The sequence below is a fragment of the Lithobates pipiens genome, unplaced genomic scaffold (genome assembly GCF_037356315.1).
Source record: "Lithobates pipiens isolate NorthernLeopardFrog02 unplaced genomic scaffold, aLitPip1_a1.2 Scaffold_13, whole genome shotgun sequence".
NCBI classification, from domain to species: domain Eukaryota; kingdom Metazoa; phylum Chordata; class Amphibia; order Anura; family Ranidae; genus Lithobates; species Lithobates pipiens.
This window is the reverse complement of record NW_027507718.1, coordinates 422,003,344-422,023,476: the sequence shown is the minus strand read 5'-3', so window position 1 is coordinate 422,023,476 and position 20,133 is coordinate 422,003,344. Positions and strand designations below refer to the sequence as shown.

At 43.3% G+C, this 20,133-nt stretch overlaps 1 protein-coding gene across 2 annotated transcripts in view; it reads right to left on the bottom strand.

The window, feature by feature from the left end:
* SMIM14 (small integral membrane protein 14) overlaps window positions 1–20,133 on the bottom strand; it is a 64,905-nt gene that overhangs the window by 13,785 nt on the left and 30,987 nt on the right. For both annotated transcript variants that reach the window (XM_077477621.1, XM_077477622.1), the window contains exon 3: window positions 20,117–20,133. This exon is cut by the window's right edge and continues 32 nt beyond it. In XM_077477621.1, coding sequence (XP_077333747.1) covers window positions 20,117–20,133 — 17 coding nt within the window. The remainder of the gene's footprint in view (window positions 1–20,116) is intronic.

The following is a 20,133-nucleotide window of genomic DNA, read 5'->3' as shown; positions in this document are numbered from 1 at the left end:
GGTATGGTTCTATACAGCACATGCGCAGTACAACCCGGGCACTTCAATAGTGGGCACTTCAAAAGAACACCAGCAGCATTCATGCAGCCCCAGACCATGACACTCCCAACTCCATGCTTGACTGTAGGCAAGACACACTTGTCTTTGTACTTCTTACCATCACACACGCTTGACATCATCAGAACCAAATAAGTTTATTGGTCTTAGACCACAGGACATGGTTCCAGTAATCCATGTCCTTAGTCTGTCGTCTTCAAACTGTTTTGTGGATGATGCTTGTGCATCATCTTTAGAAGAGGCTTCCTTCTGCAGACCAATTTGATGCAGTGTGCAGCGTATGGTCTGAGCACTGAAAGGCTGACCCCCCACCCTTCAACCTCTGCAGCAATGCTGCCAGCACTCATACGTCTATTTCCTAGACAACCTCTGGATAGGATGTTGAGCATGTGCATGCAACTTCTTTGGTTGACCATGGCAAGGCCTGTTCTGAGTGGAACCTGTTCTGTTAAACCGCTGTATGGTCTTGGCCACCGTGCTGCAACTCAGCTTCAGGGTCTTGGCAATCGTCTTATAGCCTAGGCCAGTGATGGCGAACCTTGGCACCCCAGATGTTTTGGAACTACATTTCCCATGATGCTCAACTACACTGCAGAGTGCATGAGCATCATGGGAAATGTAGTTCCAAAACATCTGGGGTGCCAAGGTTCGCCATCACTGGCCTAGGCCATCTTTATGTAGAGCAACAATTCTTTTTTCCGATGCTCAGAGTTCTTTGCCATGAGCTGCCATGTTGAACTTTCAGTGACCATTACGAGTGAGAGCGATAACACCAAATTTAACACATCTGCTCTCCATTCACACCTGAGACCTCGTAACAGTAACGAGTCACATGACACCGGGGAGGGAAAATAACTAATTGGGCCCAATTTGGAAATTTTCACTTAGGGGTGTACTCACTTTTGTTGCCAGTGGTTTATAGACATTAATGGCTGTGTGTTGAGTTATTTTGGAGGAAACAGCAACTTTACACTGTTATACAAGCTGTACACTCACTATACATTGTAGCAAACTGTAATTTCTTCAGTGTAGTCACATGAAAAGATAATAAAATATCTACAAAAATTGTGAGGGGTGTACACACTTTTGTGAGATAGTATGGAAATAAGTATATACATTTTTCAGTTTCGGCACCAAAATCTCCATTCAGCGCGCCTCTAATTTTATTAAATTCAGAAGGGGTTTTTTTTTTTTTTTTTTTAAATCTTAAAAGCGGAGTTTAACTCAAAAGTGGAACTTCCTCTTATCCGTCTCTCTCCCCCCAACCAACGGTGCCACATTTGGCAACTTTCAAACGGGTACCCGTTTTTGACAGGTAACGTTCCCCACTTCTGGGTTACAGGGCCCAGTCTCCCAGAAGTTTGGCCCCCTCCTACTTCCTCTGCCACTGGACCAATTAGAAAGCGCAGCGCACTTCGCACAGGCGTAGTAGGGAACCGGATGTAAAGCCAAAAGGGGGGGGCGGGGACCTGGATCTCTTTAATGCATTCTAAGCAGCAGCCCCCTAATACTTACCTGAGCCCCATCTCGATCCAACAATGTTGCACAAGAGACTCGGCTGTCCGGGATTCTCCCTCCCGATAGGCTGGGACACACAGCGGGCACCATTGGCTTCTGCTGCTGTTAAAGTCTGTGAGCCAATGGGGGGGGGGGGGGGGAACCAGGGCTCTGAATGGACAAAGAGCAGCAGCTCAGGTTCCCCAATGGCAATCTATTTGCTGTGGGGGAACTCTGCAGGAGAGAGGGGCCAGGAATGCTGGTGAGGGACACAAGAAGAGGAGGATCTGGGCTGCTCTGTGCAAAACACATTAAACTGAGCAAGTATAACAATTTTTTTGTTTAAAAAATAATAAAAACCACTAAGACTTTAGTATCATGTGAAGTAGGTAAAAGTAGGTATTAAGGGTAGCATAGTGACAAGATTAAAAACGAATGCTTGCTCACCATGTGTAAGCAGAATATTTGCAGTGTGTCATGCAAGGGTAAAATAAATTAAAATAAAACACACACACCAGGTAAAACTTTTGACAGAGTTTTGTGTTGGAAGTGCAGAGACCTGGACTTTGTAACTGGATAAACTTTTCCATACTGGCAAATGATACTGCACACGAGCTATGGTTTAATCAATAGCCCAGTAAAAATGAAGAAAAAACAAGGGAAAAAGTGGAAAAGAAAAAAATAAACACAATGTAAAAGAGCGAAGTACCACAGCTACATGGAATGGCATTTTTTGAGGCTTGACATGGGGGAGGGGCTTGTTAAGTTTTTATGGTGTCCCTTGTGTGTGTGGCAGAATGCTAGTATTCTATACAACTGACAAACTACAACCATAGCAGGGGGCCCCAGGGGCAGAGGGGGCCTGGTCCAAGTCTAAAAATGAACGCCTCAGGTTGAAAGTGCAAATTTTTTCAACACCTCGATTCATCCAGCTTCATTCTGGCAACCCCGCTGAGGGGAAGCTCCACCTCCTTGGTCCACATTTTACCTCCATCACAGAAATCAAACTCACTAGTTTACGAAAAAACAAAATTGGTTTTGGGAAGGGTGACCTTATTCTAATTATGTGGAACAGCCAAAAATCAAGACTGCTATGAAGAGAACAAGGGGGCTCAAATGTGAGCTGTATTATGATATACGTTTAGATCTATATCACCATACATACAGATATATCATGGAAAAAAAAATAAAAATAGTGGAGTGGCTGCTGCATCCGGATTACAGTGCCAAGCTGACCAGGACTTTCATTAAAATGGGACTGTCAGTTCTGCAAGAGTGCTTTCACCCCTGCCTCATTTTCTCACAGACATGACACAGGAGAGACAGCCTACTCTGCCCTTTCCCCTAACTATTCATTGGCAGAATGAACTCAGCCAATCAAGGGAAGACTATAGGAGGAGAAAGAACTGTGGGATATGAAGTCCCAGCACAAACAGCCTGACTGACTTAAGGTGACAGGACTGCAAATCCCAGGCTGCACTGCAGAGAATCAAGAGAAATGTGGAAGAGACTATAAAAGTACAGGGCAAACTAGGCCCAAGGGCCTTTGTTTCCTGGATCCCCTCATGTTGGCACCATCCCGTTGCTGTGAGGGGGGGGGGGGGGGATGCAGCATTGTACCACGTGCCAACCCAGATGAGAGTCGCCTGGCTCTGGTTGCTGTTCATCTGACATCCATCCAGCACCGCTCCAGTCACCTGCCAACCTCTATACTGAGCTTCACATCGAGAGATCAATACGGCGGATCTGCTGCACAAGTGTCGCTACATGACCTACTGTCCAAAATTCATCGAATCAGCCTGGTTGTTGGTGAGAGGGCAGTCACCCACCTTTACAAATCCCGTCTCATGGTTTCACTGGGGCACTTTGCAGACATCGATACCTTACGGGGCTTCCAGATTACGATAGCCCCCCCGCACGCAGACCCGACAACCACCGAGCAAAGGTTGTCAGGAAGAAGCCCTTGTCCCCATCAACATGGAGACAAGGTGCTTTGGGGTGGGGGGTGCAAAGCACCCACCTCCCTATGTTGAGGGCATGCAGTCTGGTATGGTTCAGGAGGGGCAATGAAATCCAGAAAATCGACAAGAAAAATGGAAAACCAGCGCTCCAGGTCAGATCACCAAAAAACTGCTCACTCTCCAAGCAGGTAAGGGTCTATGAGCTATGAGTAAGTGCTAGTTTTAGCGTGAAACGCGTCAGATTATTTGGTTTTTATTTTTCTCCTTTTGTTGCTGTTATTTTTGTGAGGTGAGGTTATTTTAGTTCAAAGAAATAAAAGGCACTTTTTACTTTTCATCTGATCCGGAGTGCGGCTGTCCAGAGCTTGTTCATCCTTCATTTATATGGTTCAGGAGGGGGTCGGGCGCTTGCTTGTCCCCTCCCTTTCCTGACCTGCCGGCATGCTCAGATAAGTGGTCTGGTATGGATTTGGGGAGGGGGGGGGGGGTTCACCTCCGAATCCATACTTAACCCAAGGGCCTGGACCGCACGCTGGTTTTTTGTTTTTAGCCGTTTTTTTTTTTTTAGCCGGCTTTTTTTTCCCTTCATTTTACATTTCAGCGGTGTAGCCCGCTGACAGCTGAGGACTCATTGGTTGTTAAGGACATTGCGACAGGCTTACTGAACGCCCTCCTTAGCGACCAGTTATATACATTGTAAAAAAAAAAAAAAAAACTGCAAATCTACGGCAAAAGCGCAGTAATTGCAATTTGGATGTAGGTCCATTGAAGTCTAACACATGCAAAACGCTGCATTTTGCAGGAAAAAAAAGTCTCTGACCCTTTTTAAAAACAGGCATAAAGTGCATTGATGTGAATGTGTTCCATAGGAACCCAGGTTAAAAAATGTCCCTACATTTCTGCAAAATGCATCAAAAATGCATTAGTATGAATGGAGCCTAAGGGCTTGGTGTACACTATCTGCATGCAAAATGCACAGTTTTAATGCAGCTGTGAAAAAAAAAATGTATATGCACTTTGGTGAGGAGGGGGCAATGTTATGCACGTTTCAGGACATGGACTTTTTTTTAACTTTATTCGAAGTTTCAAAAACTACACTTCATTCCTGTCTCTACATAACAGTGCACTGACATGCGGTACCTCTGTGCACTGCAGTAAAACGCTACAAGTCTGCATTTTACCACAGTCCACTGCCCCACCTGCATTACAAAGTGTATGGGGCACAACCCATTGTATAAAATATCCCGTAGCGGTGACTGGTGTTTAAAAAAAAATAAATAAATCCAGTCACCACTGCTGCACACACAATTTAGTGCAGCTGTGCATAGTAACCAATAAGCTTCTAGGTTTTAGGGTCCATTTAAACTTGTGCGACTTGTCATGCAACATTGGACATAAGTCACAGCACAATGTTTGCAATTGCACCCGTTTAGTGCAGCGATTTTGAAAAGGTGCCTGCACTATTTTGGTGCAACTTTTGATGTGACTTTGGTCCAGAGAATGTAAAGTCTGATCAAAGTCACACTGCAAATCGTGCGACTTTAGAGACATGCTAATCTGAATAGAGCCTCGTTGTCAATGCTTAGTGTTACTAAACCCGGGACCCTTCATTCAATATATATATGTCTCCCACAGTACGCAGAAATGCAATAGTTTTAGTAAATATAAGCTGCTAAATACCTTTTCTCATTAGCAGTATATAGCAATCTTGTGACTATCAGTTCCTGGTAAAGCTTGTAGGAGGTGGCGTTTTCATACTACATTGGCTGTCCTATCAGAATCCAGGACCCCTGATCCTCTGGCTGGACAGTGCTGATTGGCCCTGTGCTGATTACATGCACACTCCCAAGAAAAAGAAAAAAAAAAAAAAACTCTAGCAATACACAACAAACTGAGCGTGTGCAGCCTGACTCCAGTAGCTCTGTCTTATTGGGACATGATCTGGAGTCAGTGGAAAAAATAATAATCTGTGACTACAGGATCAAGCAGTCTTTTTACACAGTATTAACCGCTTAGGTTCCACAGCGAGCATAACAAGAATTCTTTACTGCATATACAGACTGATCTACTGCTGTGGGTTTAGTAACACTTTAATAGGACAAGCAGATGATAGAAGCGGATTGTGTGCACCAGTTTTAGTAAATCTCCATATATGTGTGAACGAACGCAAGGATATTGTTCTTAGCTACACAAATCATTCCGCTAGACAAGCAGTGAGATACTAGAATCAAGATAAAACACATTTTGCGGCACTACCGAATAAAAAGTAATAAAACGAGTGATCATTGAATGTACAATAATCAAAACGTAGTCAAGGTATTCTGTGGCCAAATGTTTCCATATTTGATCTAAGCGGTGGCTTTTGAAAAAACAGGAGCAACTTTTTCCTTTCTCACCATGTCAATGATAATATTTGAGGGAACACTTCTCTTCATTACGGTTTTGTGATTATTTCACCCACCTACTTCTGAAGACAAGTCATAAAAACATTGAGTTTTGTCAATATCTTAAGAGAAATTAATTCTTGCAGTGGTTTGAATACACAAGAAAAAAAAAAAAAAAAAAAAGTCTATAGCTGGGTGGAGAAACCTGTAGAACGCCTGAAGTGCAGCGATTGTGCCTTCTTGCCTCAGGCATCTCACAGGATTTAAATAAAGAATGACACGGATACAGCGATGTTCTTCCATTACGTACACACCTACATTGCAAAAAAACACACCTGACAACACAAAATGTAAGAGCAGAACATGGTGTACGTCAGCACTGACATGAACAATGTACATTGTGTCACCGAGAATACATCACAGCAAACTCACCAAATGCCTCACACACACTTCATATCATTGATCAGCACATCAGAATGTCCATACCCATGCCAACACCCCCATTTCTACTATTAGCTATAATGGAAATACTGCATCTGTTTTAGCTATGCAGACAATCAACTGTGCCATTCTTTCAATGGAATATACAGTACAACCTACCCTATATGGTTAACCAACTCCTTCCAGTGAGATAACTCCGAGACATGGTTTGCAGTCGGCTAGTCAGGACCTTGTTATATACTGTGTATTTGGTATGCAAGATTATTCAAAACATTGTCCCGGACCATAGTAAAATAAAAAATGATGAATGAAAAAGCATGGTATTCCACTTTAGCGCTTTGGATGTCTGGTCGCTCAAAGTTGAGAATGTTAAACTGGAAGATAATAGGTGAGAGCAATATATGAAAACATGGTCCTACTGGAACATGTTCATCTACTCTAATGAGGGCAAGTCCCTGCTAGACATCTGTTCTGGAGCTTGAATTCTCTCAATCATCAAGCGACACTAAAAAAGTTTTTTTTTAAATAACAAAAACATATGATACTTACCTCCACTGTGCAGCTCGTTTTGCACAGAGTAGCCCTGATCCTTGACTTCTGGGGTGCCTCAGCGGCTCCTTCCCACAGCAGATAACCCCCTAGGAGAAGCGCTCTCCCGGGGGGTTACTTTGCGGGCATGCTCCCGAGTCTAGCATTCAGCGTCCAGAGGCCGAATGCAGGACTTGGCCCTGCCCCCCGGTGTACACAATCCTGCAATGTCAGGATCCTGCAGATGTTGCAGAGAGCTCTCTGCCCGTACCTCTATAAAAGGCAGAGTTACTCAAATGCAGGAACAGTCAGTGAATTATTAGGGGCGCCGAACTGCACCCTTATAGTTCACAGATCTACAAGCCATCTGCCATGGGGGCAGATGGGACTTTTAGTTCTCTCGTTCACAGATACTTGTAAATAAATAAATTATGTAGCTGTATGGGCAAGTGACCTCAGCAATTTGTGTCTTGACTGTATGTTACAGTCTCCTGACCACTTCATTCTGTATACATGACATTCCTTACAACTACACATTAAATACTCCTGACCCCCTGCACTCTATATGCCATTTTGCAATTATATACTCCTGACCAAAGTGTTTATATTCTTAATTTCTGGTTGCTACATAATCTCTGGCTATTTTAAAGATGTTCTACTTTAACCCCTTTAAGGCCTCTATATCCTGTGAGCACTGACTGGCCAATCAGAAGCCTTTGCCAAGAGCCATTCTTGACAGGTCTGTTGGTGTGCTGGGAGCTCAATGAGTTGAAAGCAAAGGGGGAGCCGTCCCTGCTGAGAGAAAACAGCAACTACTGCTAGCAGCTATAACAGCAATCGCTAGTAAAAACCAAATGGCTGGTTGTACCCAAGTTGATCGGTTGGGTACATTAAGCCTGCCCACACATGGTTCGAATCACAGCTGGTCCCTGCTGAACTCACCGATTTGAACCGTCTATAGCCAGCTTTAAAGCTCCTATTATCCTACTATCAGCGTAGTGTTGCTACACCCACAATTTGCCACAGTGAGCCACACATCCCTGGATGTCCAAGGGGTAACCCAGATCTTTCACAATCTTAGCAATGCATTTGGTTGCATCAAATATGAGACAAAAAAAAAAAAGTGTTCAAATGGCCAGGTTTAGTTTGTTTTCGGATCCTGCTAGCTACAGGTGAAAAGTCCAGCAATGAAGCCGGAAGTGGCGAGGAATTAAACACTTGAACAAGATTTATCTACCAATCTGCTTACTCAGGAGCACCTTTTTTTATTAGTAATAACGCTTGCATAGCTCTTTCTACTTAAAACCCAAGAACTCATTTTAAAAACAGGAATAGCTAGTTTTGGCTTCTTCACCAAGAAGTTTCCACATTCCTGAGCACACCTTGAAAAGATTTATATTCTAATGGCTAAAATAGTTCACTAAATCTGACACTACAATTATATTCAATTCAAAAGAGGTCTGAGAAAATGTAGCAGAGATGAGGTAGCCACACATGGGGAGGTCACACCTGCAAGCATACAAGTATATCGGACTCCACCTAAGCTTGCTAAAATACACTATATTACCACAGTATTGGGACGCCTGCCTTTTCACGTTCATGCACTTTAATGGCATCCCAGTCTTAGTCTGCAGGGTTCAATGTTGAGTTGGCTCACCCTTTGCAGCTATAACAGCTTCAACTCTTCTGGGAAGGCTGTCCACAACGTTTAGAAGCGTATATATTGGAATGCTTGATCATTCTTCCAGAAGCACATTTCTGAGGTCGGGCACTGATGTTGGACAAGAAGGCCCGGCTCGCAGTCTCCACTCAAATTTATCCAAAAGGTGTTCTATCAGGTTTAGGTCAGGACTCTGCAGGCCAATTTCCTCCACCCCAAACTTGGTCATCCATGTCTTTATGGACCTTGCTTTGTTCACTGGTACGCAGGCATGTTGGAACAGGAAGGGGCTATCTCCAATCTGTTCCCACAAAATTGGGAGCATTCAATTGTCCAAAATGCCTTGGTATGCTGACACCCTAAAGGGGATAAAAAACCTGGAATTGTGTTTTTTTTATGAAAACTTCTACCTGGTAGAGTAGGAGGATGTCAAGTCATCTGTGCCTAGGATTGCCACAAAGTTAATCCAGCTCTGAATGATTCTGTTTTTATCACCAGTAAAAAATATAAAAAAGACAGAAATCTGTGTCGCCACTTCCCACACTGCTGTGACCGACATCCTATTTCCTTATTTCATGTACATGAGAGCAGAGTGTGTCTATGGCACTGAGTGTATGATATGTACAGGAAGGAGTGTATATGACAGAGGGCCAGAAAGGCGCTCTCCTCCTGCTGTGCGGCCGCTCTCAGTCACTCTACAGGCGTGAGGTTTTGCCTCTGGGTGCTGCCTGACCAGGGACAGTGTAGAGGTGGGCAGGGAGTTGTGCGACGTTATGACTCTGTACACCGAGCACCAGCAAATAGACCCCCTCACCAATTGTGGAGTTTTGCGGGGCTCCTGCAGATGAAGGGGGTGACATTGCCGGAAGCTCCTATATATGCATACATTTATACTGTGCCATTAGTTGATGCAAGTGAAGGGTGAGTTTAACTCCACTTTAAGAGTTCCCTTAACTGGAAGTAGGGGGCCAAGCCCAACCCCTGAAAACACAACCCCACACCATAATCCCCCCCACCAAATGATTTGGACCAGTTCACAAAGCAAGCTCCATAAAGACATGGATGAGCAAGTTTGGGTTGGAGGAACATGACTGGCCTGCACACAGTCTTGACCTCATCTGTATAGAACACCTTTGGGATGAATTAAAGTGGAGACTGAGCCAGGCCTTCTTATCCAACATCAGCGCTTGACCTCACAAATGCACTTCTGGAAGAATGGTCATACATTCCTTTAGATATATTGAACCCTACGGACTAAGGCTGGGATGTCAAAGTTAATGTGGGTGTAAATGCAAGCATCCCAATACATTTGGTAATATAGCATATATAGGAGATCAGTCATCTGTTTGCTGGCACATACATGCAATCTTTATACACCTTTTCTAAGAATGCCCAGGTATTCAACTGTACTGGGAGGGATTTTTTAGCCTGTATTCAATTCTTACCACCATACCTCTTATTAAAGTGCTTGTCCTTTGGCCTTGGTGGATACTTTAGCAGCCACTGTAGCTTCCCATGTTCTACTTACCTTATTGTTTTTCTGTGTTAAAAAGCTTAGTTTTATCCTGGAAAAAGACCAGTTATCCTGGAAGGCCCTAGTTATTACGGCTTTTCCCTTCTACAAAAATCACCTACTCCAATGGAGGGGCAACTTCCAAAATTCATAAGAGTTTTGGGAGGTCGGATAAGCTCAGTTTCTAGTGTGTCCGATTAGCCACATAATATTTTAATGTGCTCTTTCAATATATCTATCCAGCACATTGGGCTGTAAATGGACTGGATATCTGTATCCCGATCTCAGCTCAACTTTACACGGTCTTATTTCCTTTGGGATTTTCTTACCTCTTAAGTTGAGCTGGACTACACTAGTTCTACTCTGGACTTTTATGGTGGTTCACCATATTTGGAAACTTTCAAGACTATCCTTTGTACTATTGCCCCCCCCCTTGTGATCTTTTAAATCAGCTAGGAACATATTGTATTAGGTGTCAATGTCAACTCTGTTTGAAAGCTTTACTTGCTTTGTACATGCATACAGTACATTTTTAGGCAGGTGTGAAAAATGTACAAAATGGAAAGTAAAAGGACAGAAGAGAAATCCAAATCAAAAATCAATATTTGGTGTGACCACACTTTGGCTTCAAAACAGCATTAATTCTTCTAGGTACATTTGCACACAGTTTTGGAATGAACTTCCTTCAGTTTCTTCATGCAATCCCAGGCAGACTCAAAGTGAAGATCAGGAATCTGTAGGGGCCAAATCATCACTTCCGGGGCTCCTTGTTCTTTACCCTGAAGCTAGTGTAGCTCTGAATGACATTGGCTGCATGTTTTGGGTCATTGCCCTGCTGCAGAATAAAATTCAGGCCCATTACACACCTCCATAATGGTATGGATTAGTATCTGCCTCTATTTCTCAGCATTGAGGACACAATTGACAGGATAATGTTGAGGACCATAGACAGTAAGATAGAACCCATCGTCTATAAAAAACAGCTGCTTAGCTGCGTTTATATGCCGTGTTTAAGCCTAGAAGAGTTTTTTTTTTTCTATAGTCAAAAATGAAAAAAAAAAAAAAAAAACTGCCTGTAAACAAAACACGGCTAAACGCGAGTTACTACGTTTAGCGTTTGAAATGTCTCTAAACACTTTAGGTTCCTAAGAAAGCTTCTAAAATGCAACTGCCTAGAAACAACTGTAAATGACCCTGTGTACACGTGCTAATAAGATAACAGAGGAGATTTAAGGAGCAGTTGAAAAAAAAAAAATGCCCAACTGCTCCTAAACGTCCATTTACCAGCAGCAGTGTTTATAAGGCCTAACTTCCAGATGACCAGTTATTTGAGTATTTTAGATGCGTTTTCACTGACTGCAATTCTGGCAACTGCCACTAAAACGCTGTCTAGTAGAAAAATGATTTCCTCCATCACTAAACACACAAAATATAAGAGCCCGTTCGTTCACACAGGGGCAACTCGGGATCTGACTTAAGGTCGCGCCAAGTCACGCTGTTGAGAAAATCAATGTTAGTTAATGGAGCCCTCTTAATGTACACTACAGCAGTCGCTCTGACTTCCAAACAGGTTCCAGTACTACTTCAATCCGACTTCTAGGCGATTTGTACACATTGATTTCAATGTAAGTCTCCTCCAAGTCGGATCTCCATCTATATTGAATCGACAATGTAGCCTCTCTCACAGAATAGTCAACTCTCGAGGGGGAACTCCACGCCCAATTTTAAATAAAAAAAAAAAAAAAAGTAAGAAGGGCATCGGTTCCCCCTCCAGGAGCATACCAGGCCCTAGGTCTAGTATGGATTTTAAGGGGGAACCCCCCCACAACAAAAAAGCGTAAACTCTATACCAGACCCTTATCCGAGCATGCAGCCCGGCCGGTCAGGAAAGGGGGTGGGGACGGACAAGCGAGCGAATGCTACCCCCCCCCCCCCCAACCATACCAGGCTGCATGCCCGCAACATGGGGGGGGGGGTGCTTTGGGGAAGGGAGGCACCCTGGCCATTGGTTGTTGGGGTCTGCTGGCTTATCAGAATCCGGGAGCCCCACCCTATGTGAATGAGTATGGTATCCCTACCCATTCTCCAGCTTCGTCTCCCACCAGCTCCTCCGCCATCTTCTTCCAGCTCTTTTGCTAGCGGAGGAGCCCGCTCTCCTCTGTCCTTCTCTTCTTTTGATGTAGACACAACGCTCTATTCTGCTATAATGGCTTGTGCGATGCGACATATAGGCATGGTCCCCGGGTGATGTCATAGGGTGACCCCGCCCCTTATGACGTCAAGCCCCGGGGCATGCTGGGACTGCGACATAAGGGGCGGGGTCACTGTGTGATATCACCCGGTGAACACGCCCCATGCCTATATCAGTCGCCGCACAAGCCATTACAGCGGAAGAGAGCGTCGTGTCAACATCGGAAGAAGAAAAGGAGAGAGAAGAGAGAAGGACAGAGAAGACCGGGCTCTTCCGCTAGTAAAAGAGCTGGAAGAAGATAGTGGAGGAGGCGGCAGAAGAACCAGAGAGTGGGATAAGAGGCCGGACACCGGGAGAAGAGGCTGAACAGAGCGGAGAAGTCAGAAGAAGACCCCCGGAGCAGATTAATAAATTACTTTAAAAAGCTGTGTTGGGTTTTTTTTTTTTTATTTACACTTTTTCCCCAGGTGAATGGGTAGGAGTACAATACTGCCATCCTTCCCCAAAGCACCCACCCCCCCTGTTGAGGGCATGCCACCAGGTACAGTTCAGGAGGAGAGGGGGCCCTCGCTCGTCCTCACCCCCCTTCCTGACCAGCCGGGCTGCATGCTCAGATAAGGGTCTGGTATGGATTTTGGGGAGACCCCCCCCATGCAATTTTTGGCGTGGGAGGGTTCCCCTTAAAATCCATACCAGACCTAAGGGCCTGGTATGCTCCTGGAGGGGGAACCCATGCCATTTTGTTATTTAAAATTTGACATGGAGCTCCCCCTCGCCCAAAGGTGCCTGGCCTGTGGCGACTTAAAAGTCGTGTTGTAAGTCGCCCCAAGTCATGTTGAAGTCACTCCAAGTCGCGTTGTTATTCATACTCAAGTCGTGTCCAAGTTGCCTCCAAAAGTCGCATTGGAAGTCCTGTTGTCCCTGTGTGAATAGACTGTCAAATCACCACAAACCAAATTCCTGTGTACACATAGCAAACGTAAGAAAAAAAAAAAAAAAAAAACCCACACACAGTTTATTTGTACACGCTTATTTAATACCATGGCTCTAAGATAAAACCACAAGAACCATATCCTAGGAGACTAATATGCATGTATTCTCACTGCCTGCTACGGCAACTCCCTTTTTGGGATTAAGCAAAGATCTCATTGCATTGCAATGTCATAGTTGTGACGTTAACCACTTGCCGACCGCCCCGTAGAACACTTACTACTACAGGGAAGCCGTGATGCGCAGGATCACGTATATATTACACACAAGTGATCCTGCACTTCTGGGTATCGGGCACGGTGGCTAGCTCCCGTTGTGATTTTACACAGTGGAAGCTGATTAGTGAATCCCGTGGACACAATGTCTGCCAGCACCCAATGATTGTTGGGTACACAGGCAGAACAGCACTCCGTCTGGCTATGTAAACAAGGCAGAGCGTTGCTCAGTATAGAAGGCATGGATCCTGTGTTTCTGTGAAGCAGGAACACCGATCTATGCCTTCCACTAGTAAAAGCACCTACCCCACTACACTGAATCACTGGCTAGGTACAGAATTAACCCTTTGATCGCCCCTAATGTTAACCCCTTCCCTGTCATTAGTACAGTGACCTAGCATATTTTTAGGACTAATCACTGTAGTACTGTCACCAAAAAAAAAAAAAAGCGTCAGTTAGGTGTCCGATTTGTCCGCCACAATATCGCAGTCACACTATAAGTCACTGATCGTTGCCATGACTCGTAAAAAACAAAAAAATAAAAAATAAACAAAAACCACAAAACACAACTACATTAGATTCCATAAATATATATCCCAATCTGTAGCTGCTATAAGTTTTGCACAAACCAATCAATATACGCTTATTGGGATTTTTTTTAAACCCAAAAAATATGTTAGCAGAAAAACATATTAGCCCAAATTGATGATGAAATTAGATTTTTCACTTTTTTTTTTTTTTTATTGGGATGGGTTTTAGATTTAGAGCAGAAAATAAAAAAAAGTTATTTTTTCAAAATGGTTAAAATGCTTAAAAGCGCAAAAAATAAAAGCTACGATTACCCACTAGCAATGCATCAAATATTTTTGTTCCTGCACCTCTGATCTGTGTAACTATATGGATTTTAATAAAAGGTGTTGCAACGGAGTTCGGGCCATCTGGCAATTTTGTTTTTTGTAATCATGTGAAGATCCAGCATCTTTCCTTCCACCAGCAGGGTAGGTGCGATTATGGGATTGCTGCCTGGAGTGGTGTTTACTTATCTCTTTATACAGAAACATTCCTTCTTGTAGATAAAGCTCTATTTTTCGACATTTTGTCAACAAGAGTTTGGTCTATAGTAGTCTGTAAAGCCAGCCTACACAGATCGAAATTCAGCTACTTCAGCAGGGACCGGCTGAATCTGAAATCCAAGTATGGGCTCTGAGGTTGTATGGAAGAAGTCGAGCCACCAATCTTCTGTACAACCATCCTGTTGGGTTTTCCCTGCGGGTTATACCCTGCAACGCCAATCGTTATATTTTGATAGCGGGGAAGACTCCCCATTGTTAGAATGCAATAGATCAGCAGGAGTGGTCTCCCGTCCACATCAAATATATGAATGGCGGAATTGGGCAGTTTTTCGTTCAGCTCGTTGGTTGGACAAATACTAAAGTATGGGCTGCTTAATACTACTAATGGTGTGCTGTGGAGTGTTCAGCAATTAGATTAAACCAGGAAAGTTTTTTTTTTTAGACCACCGTCTGATTTATTTTTGCAGATTTCCATAATCACAATGGTCTCTTCCTTGCTGTGTTTTTGTTATGCAAAAAAAAAAGAAAGCATACAGGTCAGCACTGAGTATATAGTTCAGTATTGTGAGACAGAGCACACGGGCCAGTACCATGAGACTGAGAAAACAATTGGGTCAGTGCTGTGAAAAGTGAGAGGGCATATGGATGAGTACTGTCTGTAGGGGCAATGGCAACCAGGGTTTGGTTTTATTTATACCTTAGTGCACACACACCTTTGTATTTGTGTAAAAATGTCAGTAAAACAACATTGGGAATTAGTGATCACCATGGTGCCCAGCTGTAGTTTGCTGGCTCCTAAATTTTTCAGCATGGTACCAGATTTGAGATTTGTCCAAGCCTGCCCTATTTACTGAGCAGACTGTGGTGTGCTGTCCTGCTAAATCAGTAGGTGACCATTCCCGTTAAAGTTCTCCAAATACTCCTCTTTTGTAATTGCCTTCTCTACAGACATGGTCACACAACTGCACTGGAACCCTTTTGAATTTGGATGGCCCTCTAGAACATTGTTTCTCAACCTTTTTTTCAGTCATGGCACCCTTTAAAATTATGGATGATCTCAAGACACCTCTTTCTAAATAAAAAAAAAAAAAAAAAAACCACACATAATATCCCCAATGTTAATGGCGATTTATTCTTCCAAAGCAAATAAACTTTTGCACACTGGTACTGACTAATATTCCAAAGTTCTCTTCTCGCTCAATTTCTTTCCATCAGTCAGCTAATGTGGCCCCCAGTGGTGAGGGAGAGGTACACAGGTGGGTAAAACAAGGTCATCATTGTTTTTTTTTAGGATGCCAGTGTCTAGTTGTAATGGTGCATAATGAAAACCTGTAGCTTTGTGTAACTAAAGGGCAGGCTTGATGCACCTGCTGGCTTGTGTACAATTTTTGATCCATTTTGCCAAGGCACCCCTAAAGAAACCTCTAGGCACCCTGGTTGAAAAAGGCTGCTCTAGAGCACTGGTCCTCAAGTACCCCCAACAGGCCATGTTTTTGGGAATTTCTCTTAGATAAATCAGCTGTCCAAAATACCAAGCCATTGATTTAAAGCACCTGTGCAAGATAAAAATAATTTAGGCTGGCTGATGCAAGCACGTTATATACCGCAGATTTTTTATATGTTCTGATGTTGCTGTCACTCTGTAGTGTTATATCCTTACAGGCTTCACTATTGTTGCTCCTTTTCTTCTGTTCTGGCAATGATTGCTTTATTCCATTCCCTGATGCGAGTTCTGATGTTCCATCTGACACTGATGTACCTGGTTAACCCTGTGATCCATCCATCCATCAAGTCTGAGAGGGGGCCATCCAAGTTATCTGCCATCTTTGATTGCATGATTATACGCCGGTCTTTTCATTCTAGTAAGCAGATGGAGAGCACGAGGGTGTAGTGTGCTTCATATATGCACTTTGAATCTTGGAAGATTTCCATCACCTGTCTATGGACAATCACGTTTAAAGTTCTTTTATTCACATTTTTATTTGTTATGGACAATCATTGTCTTTACCCACATTTGTTGTTCATGGACAATCACATTTAAAACTGTATTATTGTTTGATGAATCAGCAAACTGTGCTAGGCGCTGCGTGTTTTTTTGAGTTAGTGCAGATATTTGTTCACCTCGTTATGCAAGATAAAAGGAAAACCTGTAAACATGGCCTGTTGGGGGGTACTTGAGGACAGGGTTGAGAACCACTGCTCTAGAGGTTATACCTCTACTTTTGAATGCATTATGTCACACAAATAAATAAAATAATGAAACACATTTGGGGGGAGAGAATGATGGTGAGCAGTCCTTGAGAATGGACCTTCAAAACCGGTCAGCAATTGTTCTTTACACATAAAATGTATAAGCTGTAAACCCTTCAGGTTAGCTCAAGATAAAGACAGATCAGACTGGAAGATTCTATATGACCAAGTTAGTTTTATTTTTCTAACATGCTAGACTTTGGAGTTTATGAAAGACCTACTATACCATATATCAGGGATCCTCAAACTACGGCCCTCCAGCTGTTGCGAAACTACACATCCCATGAGGCATTGTAAAACTCTGACATTCACAGACATGACTAGGCATGATGGGAATTGTAGTTCCTGAACAACTGGAGGGCCATAGTTTGAAGACCCATGCCATATATGATCTGACAAAAAGAAGAAATGCCTCTAGACTCCCAACTGGATGCCAGGAAAATACGATTCGGGGGGAGCAGGGAAGCAACTATAGCCAGGTGCTAGAAAACATATCACAGTCAAGAGAATCGTTAACTCACCCTCGGGAAGTCATGAATAATAAAATTCTTGCACTAATCACAGACAAAGTTCAGCTCAGACCATGTAAAGCCACACTACATGATCAAATTTTGCTCTATGTAAAAGCAGTTTGTGCAAATGATATAAACATCCATACAGACACAAAAGGTCCTGTGTAGAGTGTCCAGTTATTAATCAAAATGTCTCTTTAACCACTTAAGGACCGCCGCATGGCAATGTACGTCATCACAATGGCATGTACATGCTTGTCTTCCAGCGGGTGGGGGGTCCGTTCGGACCCCCTCCCGCTGGATGCGGCGGTCTGTTTGGCTTCAGGAGCGATCCGGGATGAGGGGATGGCCGTTGGTTTCTGGCCATCCCCTCTCGATCGCTCCTGGCGAATGAGAAGCTTCCTCCCACTGTGTATAGTAAACACAGGCAGGGAGGAAGTGATGTCATTCTCCTCGAGGCGGTCTTTTTGACCGTACTACGAGGAGAAGACTAAGAGTAAGTGTGCACTAACACTACACTGACATGTAGGCACACATAGGCACACAACCCCCCCCCCCCCCCCGTCACAGTGTCACTGATTGCAGTGATAATTTATTTACTGATCACTGCATTCAGTGTCAGTTGTAAAAGTAAAAAGTGTCAGGGCAGTTAGTGTTAGGTCCAGGGTAGCCCCCTACCCCCATAAAGGTTTAACCCCCTGATTGCCCCTGGAGTTAACCCTTTCACCCCCTTTTGCCAGTGTCACTAAGCAATCGTTTTTCTGATCGCTGCATTAGTGTCACTGGTGCCGCTAAGTAGCTAGTTATTTTTTTTAGGTTCACCGCCAGGTTTTTATAGCGCTAGGTACCCCCATATACTACCCAATAATGGTTTTAACCCCCTGATTGCCCTAGTTAACCCTTTCACCAGCGATCACCGTATAAGTGCCACTGGTGACGCCAGTTAGTTATTTAGGTTCCCCCATATACTAAATAAAAATTTGAACCCCCTGACTGCCCCTAGTTAACCCTTTCACCAGTGATCACCGTATAAGTGTTACGGGTGACTCTGGTTAGTTTGCTTTTTATAGCATCAGGGCACCCACCATTTATTACCCAATAAAGGTTTAACCCCCCTGATCACCCGGCGGGTGATATCAATTAAGTTTTACGGTCAGGGTCTGCGTCGCCCCAGGTTAGTGCCAGTACCGCTAACACCCACGCGCAAAGCATAAACCTCCCGTAGTGGTATAGAATCTGAACAGATCAATATCTGATCTGATCAGATCTATACCAGCGTCCCCAGCAGTTTAGGGTTCCAAAAAAACGCATTGTTGTTAGCGGGATCCGCCCAGCCTACTCAAGTGCAGTATCGATCGATCACTGTCACTTACAAAACACTAAACACATAACTACAGCGATCGCAGAGTCAGGCCTGATCCCTGCGATCGCTAACAGTTTTTTTGGGTAGCGTTTTATATTTAAATCTGGAAGGCAGCGCTTAGTTTTCGGGGTCCCGTACGTGGCTAGGCTCCCAAAAATTCCCCCACATGTGGTATCCCCGTACTCGGGAGAAGCAGCAGAAGATATTTTGGGGTGCAATTCCACATATAACTATGGCATATGTGAGCAATATATCATTTAGTGACAACTTTTTGTAAACTTTTTTTTTGTGTCATTATTCAATCACTTGGGACAATATATATTTTTTTTAAATGGGCTCAACATGCCCCTCAGCAATTTCCTTGGGGTGTCTACTTTCCAAAATGGGGTCATTTGGGGGGGGGGGGGGGTCGTCGTACTGCCCTGCCATTTTAGCACCTCAAGAAATGAGATGGGCAGTCATAAATTAAAAGCTGTGTAAATTCCAGAAAATGTACTCTAGTTTGTAGACGCTATAACTTTTGCGCAAACCAATAAATATACGCTTATTGACTTTTTTTTTTTTACTAAGGACATGTGGCTGAATACATTTTGCCCTAAATGTATGACTAAAATTTAGTTTATTCGATTTTTCTTATAACAAAAATTAGAAAATATCTTTTTTTCCCCTCAAAATTTTCGGTCTTTTTCCATTTATATCGGAAAAAAAAAAAAAAAAAAAAAAAAAAAAAAAAAAAAAAAAAAAAAAATCGCAGAGGCAATCAAATACCATCAAAAGAAAGCTCTATTTGTGGGAAGAAAAGGGCGCAAATTTCATTTGGGTACAACATTTCATGACCGCGCAATTACCAGTTAAAGCAGTGCAGTGCAAAATTGTAAAAAGACCTCTGGTCCTTAAGCTGAAAATTGGTCCGGGGCTAAAGTGGTTAACTTAAGTAACACAAGAAACTCAGACTATTCTTCAGACGCTTTGCACATGAAGCCTAATATACACCACTAATGTGCTGCAAAAGGTACAAAAGAGGGTGTTAGTATGCGTCCTTCCCAGAAGAACATAACAGAGAACGCCACTGCTACTCTGTTCAGCCACCAGGAGTGAAAAAAAAAACAATAATTCCAGAAGGAGCTTGTGACTTACTTCATGCGAGATAGTGTTAGGCCAATCGCTAAAAACCAGTGCTGTTATATGGGGACAAATGTCAATAGAAGGGACTCCTGAATTACACGTCAGGGTCTTCTGCTATGAGCAGCTGAACAGAGCAGTAGGGGAGCAAATATGTACTTTGTGCTACGGTGTGGAATTAAAGAGAGCATGTTGCTTTGCACTGTCTGGACAAAGCGCAAAGTTCACTTTAGGTGAATCAAACATGATTTAAAAGATTAAGTATTTGAAAAAAAAAAAAAAAAAAAAAAGGGCCTGAGAAAATAAATTGAGCTATAAAACTAATGATAAAATACACAACATAAAACATGTATACTTACATTCTTGCAAGCATTCT